The 11,865-nt window shown below is 39.3% G+C and overlaps 1 protein-coding gene across 2 annotated transcripts; it reads left to right on the top strand.

Annotated features, from left to right (window-relative positions):
• The first annotated feature begins 3,462 nt into the window (after nucleotides 1-3,462).
• On the top strand, nucleotides 3,463-8,568 carry odad1 (outer dynein arm docking complex subunit 1). Of its 2 annotated transcripts, none has more exons than XM_010782552.1 (10): nucleotides 3,463-3,522; nucleotides 4,409-4,487; nucleotides 4,597-4,696; nucleotides 4,796-4,985; nucleotides 5,963-6,088; nucleotides 6,198-6,311; nucleotides 6,398-6,465; nucleotides 6,562-6,749; nucleotides 7,754-7,888; nucleotides 8,415-8,568. In XM_010782552.1, exons 2-10 carry the CDS (start codon nucleotides 4,421-4,423, stop codon nucleotides 8,492-8,494), a joined length of 1,068 nt encoding a protein of 355 aa, XP_010780854.1. In that variant the 5' UTR covers nucleotides 3,463-3,522; nucleotides 4,409-4,420; the 3' UTR covers nucleotides 8,495-8,568. The 2 variants fall into 2 exon arrangements, with proteins under 2 accessions (XP_010780854.1, XP_010780853.1); XM_010782551.1 differs by having other exon boundaries at nucleotides 8,135-8,506.
• Nucleotides 8,569-11,865: the final 3,297 nt, after the last annotated feature.

Here is an 11,865-nt window from a genome sequence, read left to right as displayed (position 1 = left end):
CGGTGACAGAACTTTTCCCTCCGCTCCCGTCACTTCTGATGGTGGTGGTACAGGCGGGCCGACTGGGGTCCTTCTCGTGGTCTGACTCCGTCGAGGGTAGTCCGAAATAGTCTCGATGTTTTGAGTCGACAAGGGGGACTCGTCGATGATATTTCCTAGGGGCCACAAAGTCCTTTTAGTGGCGGTTGACTGTGGACTGTTTACTCCTCGTCGTGGGGTCGGTCGCATTGACTTATCGGAGGTCCACATCAGGTCCTGTTTTTAAGTTTTGACCCTAGTTACGTCCTTTCACGAGAAAAAATTTCTGGTAACCGCTAGTCTCGGTGAATCGCGTGACCCACAGGAGATATTCAAGTCTTTCGTGTATGTTCTTGTAACCAAACTAAATTCAATCTTAAAGTAGCTTTTTTTTTTTTTTTTGGAATACCGGGAGACTAATACAAATCATAAAAACAGTAGTAATTTACTTTATTATGTGATCGTCAGGACTGACCCAATTCGAATCACTTGTACCTTCTATCCCCTATTGGAAATTGGACCACATGGGGTTCCATTATTTTAGACATACCACCTTGTACAACACTTTTACATTTAATCGAAAGAGTCCGTAAAAAAATGCAAGCGTATTCCGGTTAGGAGAAAAAGTACAAACGGTCAGTACGACTCGATTTTTATTTTTCGAGATTGAGAGTCGCTTCGGTTAATTGCGATTAGGTTTATTAATACAGGATAAGGAAGTATGTTTTCCAGTCCATAAACTGTCTTGTGTAATGGGGAGTAAAAGGCCATTCACGGAGGTTCGTCAGGTTATGTTAGTTTTTGTCCGTCCTCACCTTCGGAAAATGAGACGCCTGGACGGAACGGGTGTAAGACGACTCGTTAATCTAACTCCTTGGACGTTTGCCAACAACGTAATATCACATGTCTTTGTTTGGCGTCAAATAATGTAGAACCTAAGTTAGTTGTTTAATTTTCATACGTAGAAAGAGGCTTAATGTATAGTAAATTTTTTTACACAACATAATGGAGTCTCAAAAGTCACCGGTAAAGTTCTTCAACCACAACTACTTGTCAAAAAGAAAATGTCCAAGTTTGTTGAATGCTTCAGACTTCAGCTTCCGTAAGGTTTGGTGAGATATTATAGCATGAGCCAAACCAACGGCATTACAAGTTTGACACTTTACAACACGGTAAATACAAGATATCTACATAGGAATTTTTGGAGGTTGTCGACGGTTTCCTTTCTACAACAAGGAGTTAATTAAACCTACAAGAGTTATAGAAAAAAAAATGAATTTTTACACACATTGGATAAAATGTTTTGTTGAGCGTTTCTATTTAGTGGAAAGCGTGCCCTATCTGAACTAAAGGAAGTGCGGTGCGGTCCAACTTAATGTAGGGTCGTCCAACACATCACGGAGTCGGTGTTTCATTCCTACCGTCGTATGTGTGACTTTCGACACGCGACGTGATGTCCAAGACAGTGGTTCGATTACCAATACGTCCACTGTTTAAGGATAGTAACACACCGTCCGCCTAAAAAATCCTTAACTGAAATCTGAAAACCACGACCTCCACTGTATAAACGGGAAGAGTAGGCGAGTCAAACCAAATTCATTCGGTTGGAACACACATCGTCAACTCGAGTAGGTCTCAGACACAGACCAGTTACTTTAGGTTGCTACCACGGTTAAAAAACCTATAACCCGTTCTTCAGTCTACTAATAACTACCTGGGTTGAACCACGAACGTTAGGTTCATGTCGGGCATGTAAAGAGACTACTGGACCCATTACCCTAACGTAATAACCATGACTTTATGTAAATATTTGATAGATGTGATTGTACATCACTTTTATCTCACTACAGGTGGGTAATAACGTGTGATGTACATTACTTTCCTGTAGAACAAATAAATAGTGCACATTGTAATGAAGCTGCAAACCCTTCTTTTTGAACAGATACTCTACGTGACAGAGTTCCCAAAGATGGCCGCCTCTCACCTGCATATGCTAAGAGGCCCTGGAATCTGGCTGTTTGTGCTTTTTTGCTTTGCTGTGCAGGGGGCTCTCTGTTGCTGGTTTTTGGTGGAAGGGATCACACTGTCTGAATATGTGGCAAACCTGAAAATAGACTTTGTGAGATCGTTTCTGACATGTCCAATATCCCCCTTGATTGGATTTGCCCTAATACAGGGTTTCAACAGTGCAATGGCTCTTATATCATTCATGTCTACCTTCATGGCAGCAAAGCCTCTTCATCAGTACAACCTTGCCAGGGACATCACCTTTGCCTCCCTAGTCTACTGTGTGATTTGGGTGACCTTTATTCCAATCTACATAGGCTTGAGTCACAAGGATAGATCTTTTGTCCATGTTTCTTTCAACCTGGCAAGCAACTTCGGGTTAGTGGCAGGTTACTACTTTCCAAAATGCTACTTGCTGTTAAGAAAACCTGAGCTCAATACAGCAGAACACTTCTGTACCTTCCTTGAGGGCGCCCCGCTAACTCAAGCTCAGGAGGAACCGCAGCCGCAGCAAGAGCCAGGGAAATAAACTGAAGTTGTAATTACAAAATCTCAAAGACATGTAACACATATACTCAAATGTACACTTATCTGCTTTATATATTAAACAAGGACTGAGTAACACATAACAGGGTGATTTGGGCTTAGATATGGCTATGAAGCATGATAATAATAATGTGATATGAATATTTACCCAAGAAACACATAACAAAGATATATTGTTCAAATATAAAGTTTAGAAATAGTAAATTTTTCAACTGAAGTATGCATTTTGCATTCCTCCAATATACGATTTTAAATGTGTTTACAAACCTTTAAGCAAAATACTGTATAATAAGGTTGCCAGTAGTTTTTATTGATAAGTCTAACAAAGTGTCAATTATAACGATGTTTCCTACTTGTCCAGTGTAGTAGTACAATGCAACAGGAAACAATGGCATTTTGTGTAACAATGTTGATATAAAATATAAGGGAAGCAATAAAAAGGTGTTTAAAAAAAGGTGTGTCTTATTTTTCCAAGATTTCCAAGAAAGAAATGCAGAGTTTTCCCATTAATATTCATAAAAATGGAAGGTGTATTGTTGTCCTACTGATTGACTGTATTTATAAACTACTGCGTTGATTTGGTGTTGCTGGGTCACATGACAAGGAAGCTGTTGAAAAAAAGCTAAAATCATTATTCAATAAAATATTTTTGATAAATCCACTCATGATACATTAGTCAGCCTCAGATTCATCATAATGTTATGCCATTTTCAATAATATGGCACCGAGGTATTGAGCATTAGCTTTGTGTCACTCAAACGGTAATTTATTGTTGGTCTCTAAGTAAAACCAATTTTTAAGAGGTGTTGAGAAGAGACTTGCTATCCTGCACTCAACCTGGCTGTAACCTCAGGGACTGCTGCTCCCAGGGCACCTAGCAACAGTTGCTAACAACTCAGGCTGCTGTGAGCCTGTTTTGTGTTCTGGGACGTGGCACTCTTACTTTAACTGGTAAGATTCCATTTAATTTTTCCATAACAGCAGAACGTTTTTGTATGCTTTTCATATATCAGTTCACTTTAAGCTATAGCTAAATATATAAAGTCTTGCAGCTTTTTTGTTGTTTAGTTTAGCTATCGGATCCCTATGTTCAAAGGGTCCTATATGCTCCCTGAAGTGTCTCTGCATAAAAACTAATATTGTAAGTAATTGGCAAGGGCTATTTTCAAAGCAAGAAGAACCAAGGGGGATGGATGTTTGAAATGCAGTTTCAATGGTTCTGTTGAGCCACTGTGGGAGACAAAACATTTCAACAGTCAAGACATCTGCATTGCAAAATTGGCATTTGAGGTTATGTGATTTCAAAAAATTAATCCAGGGAAACATAGATTGAACATTTGATTTAATCACATTGTGGAGGAATACACCATTTGTTTATTTTTAATATGAACTGGATGAGCTCAGAAACATCAAAGCCATGCATATGTATTGTTCAATGTTATTGTTTGATGATGCAATACAATCAAAATATGCATCAACCAAGTACCAAAACAACATATTTCAAATGTATGTTACATGTAGATAATAAAGACAAATAAATAATTGTAGCAATTTCTCACATAAACTACCTACTTAAAGCCAATGTGACAGACAAACTTGATTCGATTTGTACCTACTATTTTAAGACTTACTCTAGAGATTTATTATGCAAACAATCTCAATCAAATGCTGCTTCCAGAAAATCCAAAAAACATTTCAAACATATTTATTTAAACTCATATTGGAGGCGGTAGGCCTATATGAGACTAACATTGATCAAAGTGAATGATCAGATGACAATGACAGTTCCAGTTTGCTGTAAATAGCCTCAATTCACTTTTTTTTCGTATCCAAAAAGCCCAGTGTAACCATGCCTCGAGGAAGATTGGCAACAAGTGCCCGCTCAGATGGCAGTGATTTGGATATTGATGGTACAGGTAATGTTGGTTATATCGCTGTCATAGATGTTTATACTCTCCAAGTAATGTTAGTATGTCAGTATGGTTGACACAGTTGTAACATGCATGATTTAATCTTTCTTTAAAGCAGAATCAGAGATAGCCAAACTGCAGAGACAGTTCAGGATAATGGAAGGAGATCGGCAGGCCTACACCATTCAGGCTCGGGAGCAGATCCGCAAACAACAGTGAATAAGCACTACACCTACATCACATTGTTAACAGTGAATGTCTGGTGTTTTTTTATTATATTTGTCTGATTGCTTGTTAATGTGATGTGGATGAAGGCAGGAGATGGAGAACCTGCTGAAGGAGCAGGAGGAGCTGAATCGAAACCTTGGTGCTTGTAAGAGCTTGTCCCGCCAACAGCAGGACAGCGAGGACACCCAGAGTCTTCGTGCTCTGCTGGAGCAGAGAGACATGCTAGAGGAGGAGCTGTTGAAAGAGAAGCAGTGTCAAAAAGAAGTGGAGAAAGAGGTGAATTAGGTGTAAGTCATATGATATTTTACATTTAAAGTTTGTTGTTATTTTTAGTCAAAGGTCACCTACTATGCAAAATTCACTTTTTCATATATTTTATACATAAACATGTGTCCCCTCTGTGTAAAGAGATTCTGCAAGTTTCAGGAACATTTTTTCGCTCACTTTTTCCCCTGATCCATTTATATAAAAACCTGTCTGAAAATCAGCTGATCAGATTTTGCCCACTTTATTGATGTCATAACGATTTGTTGGCTTGTGTAACCATTAGCCAATAACCAACCGCCCCACCTTATCACCTGAATCTCCTCCTAGAGCACAAATAGGCGCTTTCACACCAAGTACTTTGCGGTACTTAGTTCATTAGAACTTCATGAGAACGCGTTCACACCGGAATAAGTCCCTGAGGGAGGATTAGGCAAATTAAGCCGCTGACAGCTAATGCTAATAATGCTAATGCAAGCAAATAAAATGGCAGCTTCACAAAACTTTTTGGGAGTTTTACGGGGCGTGGTTTGCAATCAGAAATGGGAACCTTTTTCTCCCATGAAAGTACCTGCTCTCTAGCAGGGACTGAAAAGGGGGTTGAAAGGTTCTCATGAACTAAGTTCTAGTTCCGGATTTCTTTTGTGTGAACGCACATTTTCGGAACTACATCGGAACTATACTGGGAAAAGTACTCCGGTGTGAAAGCGCCTATTGTGTACTTTTTAACCAAATATCTCTCAGAGGGGCGTGGGGAGTGGCTCCTTATTTTCATCTAAAGTAACTGACAGAGAATCAGCACTTTGGAAACAGGGCTGAAACAGAGGGGATTATGGCATGCTGCAATGCATGATCTGTTTGGTATGTTGAGCCAAACACTTCAGAGATGTTTTGTATATAACTGAGAGCTATAATATATTGATGAAAAAGAGTATAATAGGAGACCTTTAACAAACACAGTATATATCGTGCATCTGTAATGTGGGCAGGTTGCAAACATGGAGTTAAAGCTGGCAGAGCTGAGAAAAAGTGATGTCAATGGTGGTGATACACAAAGGTCTGAGCTACGACGGACTCAGAAGGCCATACGCACTTTGGAATATAAACTGGACAGAGTGAGTAAAGAAAAATCATTAAATCCAAATACCTAGAAAACAGATAGATTCCTGCGTAGTATAATTTAAAAGTTATGTTGTTTTTACCCATGTTCTACGTCCTGTCCAGTCTTTGACTCGCTTCAATGAGCAGCTTACCAAAAACTGCCACCTGAGAGAGGAGCTGCAGACTCTTCATATTGAGCGCATACGTTTCCAGCAACTACACAACAGGCTGGACAAGGTGAGAGGTCACATAACAGATGATCCATAAACAAGTTTTCTTACAGTTTTTAAACACGTCCCTGCACTGATTCTTGTGTATTGTAGGAACTTTACGATGTCCGCAAGAAGATAGGGGAAACTGTCAACCTGTCCACTGCTGCCTACGATGCAAGGTCAGATTTGAGACGGTTGTTTGCGCATAAATCAGCAAGATATCACGTCATGATCTTGGTGGTTGAATGTCTCATTTGGAATCCTTTCCACTTTAGGGTAGAGGCTCAGTCCAAGATGACCATGATGAGGGAGAAGGCAGTGAAGGACCTGGCCCAGTACAACGCTGAGATGAAGGAACTGGAGAGGGTCATTGCACATGAGTGCATCCTGAAAGAGTTCATGTCCACCAAATGCAGTGAGAGGAGCGGGCAGGACGAGGGCCATGAGCTGGGACACAGACAACGTGAGAAACAGACACTGTTTATGACAAAAATGTATAATTATGATAATGGGAAAGTGTAAGTGATAATAAATGCTGGTGGAAGTGACACAAATAATGTTTACTCAGTAGAGAATATCACCAATTATCATCTTCTGCCTGGTAGTGTTAATGTCTTAGTCCTTGTACTGGCTCTATAGCATTGCTTGATTTCCATTTATTCTCACAAAAACTGGGTTTGATACCTAATATTTGTCCTCATGTCTATCAGTAACATTGATTATATGTTTTGATGGTTATATGATTCTTTTTCAGTGAGAAAATATATAAACAAAACTCCTTTAGAGTACCACAACTGCCCTATAATGCAACATATTATAATTGACACACTAGCAAACAATTATTTAGGATTGTACTGTCGAAGCAATTAGATGGATGCAAGAGTTAGTGTTGTATTAGATTACAACAGAAAAAGATTATGAAAAAATTAGAGAGAAAACTCTGTAAATGTTCCTGTTGGCTTGGAAACCAACATGTTGTGAAACAGTACACAACGTAATAGAAACAAAATTATCCTTTTCACAGCGATTGTGAACTTTCAGCCATTGGCAGTAATGATACGAATAGAAAATCTACAAAAAATAATAAGATACAAGACTTTGATGAACAGATACATAAATAGGTACAGTCATAGTAGTAATAGAAGATAATAATGAAAGGTTTTCCTAATATTTAGGATTTCAAGCTCCATTCATTACTCTAACAGTAAACTTGATTATATGTTCTCATCCAACAAAATATTCTTTTTTGATCCGTATATTTTTACATTAAAAACATTTGAAAAATTATCTTCTTTTTTTTCCTTTGACGTCATCATAGAATATGACAACAGATATTCAAAGCTTTTTTTTGGAACCCTTATTAAAAGATTTAGACATATAGAACCGCCTAATAATAATGATAGTATTGTTGACAGTGGTGTTTATATAGCACCCACGAAATGGTGCTAATGCTGATGTTTGTCCCAGTATCAGAGCTGAAGGAGCAGAGAAGGATGGACTCAGGGGAAGAGTCGCTGGACGTTTTAGATGAAGTGTTCCAGAGAATAGAGACAGTGACGGGGGAGGACAACCTGGACATGCTGGTTACCAGGTTCATCCAGGGTAAGTCTGACCAACACAACCGGAATACTTCACTCTGATGTATACACAAACACAACAGTGGGCACTGAAACCAATCATTATTACTCAAAAAGCAATTGTTTATCTATAGACAATAAAACCATAATGATCATATTATTATTACATTACATTACAGCTAAATAATCGCTCTGTCTGATAATTCTTCTAAAACAGTCTCAGTTTAGAAGTAAAAGTATCTCATTTTTTAATTGCTGTTTTGCTGTGTAGTTGAAGACCAGAACTTTGCACTCTTTAACTTTGTAAATGAGCAAAACAATGAGGCTGAGGCACTGAGGGATCGGATCAACCGGGTAGGTTTTCTCTATTTACTAATTTCTTACATTTTTACCTTAAAAACGGACTTCAAAGGCAAGTTTTCTCAATTATTACAATTAAAGGTAGGTAAAGGGGAAATAGTAACCTGTAGTATTCAGTGTGGATACATTGTGTAGGTTTATATCATTACCTATATATTTAAACGTCTGTCTCTTACTGTGTGAATTTGCAGACACAAGAAGAGATAGAGAAGTTTGGAGTAGCAAGTTTACAACAGGACCAAGATCATCGCTCTCTGCTGAGAGACATTGATGAGCAACAAAAGGAAACAGAGTCTCAAGCTGAGGACTATGAGAACCAAGCCAGCATCATGAGCAAAATCCTGGAGCAGATAAAAACAGGTTTGGCAATCATTTATTTGACAGCTCTGTATTATTCCAGTTACTTTCAATAAATAGGTAGGGTGCAGAATGTCAGCTGGATGCAAAAATGTGTCTGCAGGCAGGCAAACAGTTCAACGTATATGAAAAACCAAGTCCAAATGTGATGGGTTTTTTTCATGGGTTTTATTTGTGCAGTCATTTTAAGCAAAACATATTTTCCCTAAATTCTGTATCAAGTTATATAATTTTGTCCCAGATTTTGATGATAAAATCAGTGTCATTTGAATAAACTGAACTTTCTTTTAAAATGAGTCATCTGTTTACATGCATCACAGTTGTAAACATCAGTCTTTTCTCATGCTCACTCAGTAAACAACATTTGGTTCAGGCATGCAATATCATTTTCATGGATCGGAAGCATCTGTATCTTTTTGTTCTTAAACAGTCCTGCTTGTAATGGGCAAGGATTCAAAAAATCACTTTGATCCTCAGCAGTTTCAAATGTCATCGTATCTAAACATCCTATAATGAGGGCTGTGTTGGGGGAATATGGCAGTTACTGCTGCAGAGAGCAACTTCCTCTGTACAAAAGAGAACTTCAGAGTGGGGAACTTATTTTAAGAAAGATATTTTGATTTGCATTGAAACAATTAACAAAGGAGATTTCTATATTTAGGTTTTAAAGGTCATACTCGTGCCATCGTACCTCTTTCAATCCCTTGCTGTAGGGATGATATAGATGTTATGAATAAAGTATTGGGTTTTTATTTACAGAAACAAATATTTTAACAATGGCCAACGGTTCTTTGTCAGTATTGAAACCAAAAGTATACTGTGTTTCAGTGAGTGAGTCTTAGAAAAATCCAAAAGAAGAGACAGTGATTAGACAGAAGTATACCTGTATAAACAAGAAAGAGATGTGAGTCATCATTATGTTAACTATCTAGCTTGAGTCGTGTAGTTTTAATTAGCTATTCTGTTAATGGTGTTTTTTCCTGGTGGGGTGAGACGGCAGCAATTTTGGGAAGTAAGACTGCTACTCTGTAAACATTTATGACTGATCGACCGATGACTTGGTTTGCTCTGGATAATCCCCCTTGCAGTCTGAACTGTGTGGCTATGAAAACAGATTATCAGAGATAAAAGGGCGCTGTGGAAAAGCAGAGGGGTGGCGGTGGTGGGAGATGAGACGGAAGAGGCTGCCTCCTTTGAAATACTACTCTCACTTAGCCCCCTCCACTCCCAACAAATTCACTGTGCACACGGCTCTCTGCATTGCCATAGAAACCTTCCTTTTAATCACAACAGAAACCTCATTTCCTACTCCTGACAAAGAGTGCTCATTGCCTGTAGAGACCGCCTTCATCAGCCATTTCCAAGGCCCACCTCCTGCAGCAGCCTCATTTACCCTTCCCTCTCCATATAAGCACATTTTGAACATTTTCACTTCCTTTAGTTTTCTCTTCCATTTTTTTTATTGCACCATTGGCTTTGCACTGTAATCCCATGTCATGTAAACCTTCATTTGTTTGTATACGCTGCAGGCTGTTGACATCTCTGCCTTTAATTCAACTCGTCCTTATTACAAAAAAGTAATAAGCCAAAACGTTCATGGAGACACTTCCACACCCAACTGTACAAACAAAAACGTGCATGTACAAGTAGCATTTCTCCACACTAACATGAGAACTGAGATTGTGTGTGGTCTGTTCCTAATCAAACTGTTACACCTTATCAACTGCAACTCCTTGTCCTGTTACTCACAGCAATCTTCCAGTTACCCTCTCATCAAACTAAAGTTCTAACTTACTTATTTTTTCTCAAGATTTTTTTGTCAACTATCACACTATAGGCAAAGTTTCTAGTTGAACACTCTCCACTTCCTGTCCCCAGTCTGGTTCTGCTTTGGGACTAAGTGTGGTAGCACGTATTAAATGCATTGTTCCTTTTATCTCAGACTGGACTGTTATCTGGACGTAGAAAATACCCTGTCCTCTGTCTCCCGCTCTGTCCTTCTCTCTCTGTTTGTTTATTTGGGACCTTTGCCAGGTATTTCCCCAGCCAGTCTGCCTGCACCCACAAGGCTCCCTCCCCTAGACGCACGCCCCACCCCCCCTTCTCAACGCTCACACCCTCCCACCCTGCAATAAATGTTGCTTAGCAACATTAGAGCTGGTACATTTTCCAGCCAATCAAATTAATGAACACATTTTCGAACAGAGGTTGACGAAGGAAGAGCACTTTTTTAATGTTTTTTCCTTCATTCATTTCTTGTTCAATTATGGGTTGCAGGTGGCGTCTTTCTGCACATACACGCTTTAGTGAGAGAAGTGAGCCTTTGATTATTTTCTGTGTCAGTTCATCCCCAGCATACTAGCAGTGCACCACTGGGTGGCAGCAGGATCAGTTTCTCTGTTTCAACACTGGCTGTAAGATTTTTCTTACTGCTGTTGCTAAGCAATCCGGACTCCCATACCTTACCTGTGAAACATTTTTGATTTTTCTAGATGTCCCTGACACCATTTTGTCTTTGTTTTCACCATTTTGAAATCTATTTGAAAAGAAAACACATTTTTGTTGCACTTCCAAAATATATCATTACAATTGAGATCACTGCAGAGACAAAGACTGTGCAGACAGAATGAATGAAATACCCACTACAGCTGACTACAGCTCATCAAGCAGGAGGCAGGAAATGTGCTCTTGAGTGATTAGGCCGGCGGCTCTTCTCTTTCACTTTACCAGCAAAGGAGAGATCCATTTACTCTCTGTGCTGATATGTTGTGCAGCTTCCTGTTTTCTCAGTGTACAAATCTATTTGATACGCGCCGTCTGCTGTGATGTTTCAGACACAATCCAGCTGATCAAGTCACATTAAGATGTTTCTTTATGTCTGATTAGTTTTTCTTTTTTTACACTCTCCAGGTCCCTGTGTCCCTCCCCCTCCTTGATCCCCCTGTGTGTGAGTCCCTCATCTGAGCTTTGGTTGCTGTGCAGATGGCTCTTTGTTGGTGCTTGACAATGGGTCTAAGGTCAGTGTGCTTCATGCCATCAACACACTCAAACTTCTTCACTCAAGCTGTCTGGTCGCAATATATTTTTGTTTATCTAAAATTATTCTCCAGAAAACAACAGGGTTCACGGTTATATTGTGGTCTAAAATTAAGAGGAAGTAATAAAACCGCAGATGTAGCATAGAGATAGCCAGGACCTCTCAGGCTGTAAACCGGTTCCCAGTGTCATCATGTTTTCACTAATCTGCACTACATCTAGCTCCCTAGAGACTGCCAAAGGCAACAC

This window comes from Notothenia coriiceps, unplaced genomic scaffold (assembly GCF_000735185.1).
Source record: "Notothenia coriiceps isolate Sejong01 unplaced genomic scaffold, NC01 NC01_scaffold00024667, whole genome shotgun sequence".
Taxonomy (NCBI): Eukaryota; Metazoa; Chordata; class Actinopteri; order Perciformes; family Nototheniidae; genus Notothenia; species Notothenia coriiceps.
This window is presented reverse-complemented; position numbering and strand designations above follow the sequence as displayed.

Bases quoted from the DNA above. Each gene is read 5' to 3' on its own strand.
- odad1 (XM_010782551.1), top strand. From the start codon at position 4,421: ATGCCTCGAGGAAGATTGGCAACAAGTGCCCGCTCAGATGGCAGTGAT. The intron at 4,488-4,596 runs GTAATGTTGGTT...CTTTCTTTAAAG, and splicing joins TTTGGATATTGATGGTACAG to CAGAATCAGAGATAGCCAAA. The intron at 6,466-6,561 runs GTCAGATTTGAG...TTTCCACTTTAG, and splicing joins ACTGCTGCCTACGATGCAAG to GGTAGAGGCTCAGTCCAAGA.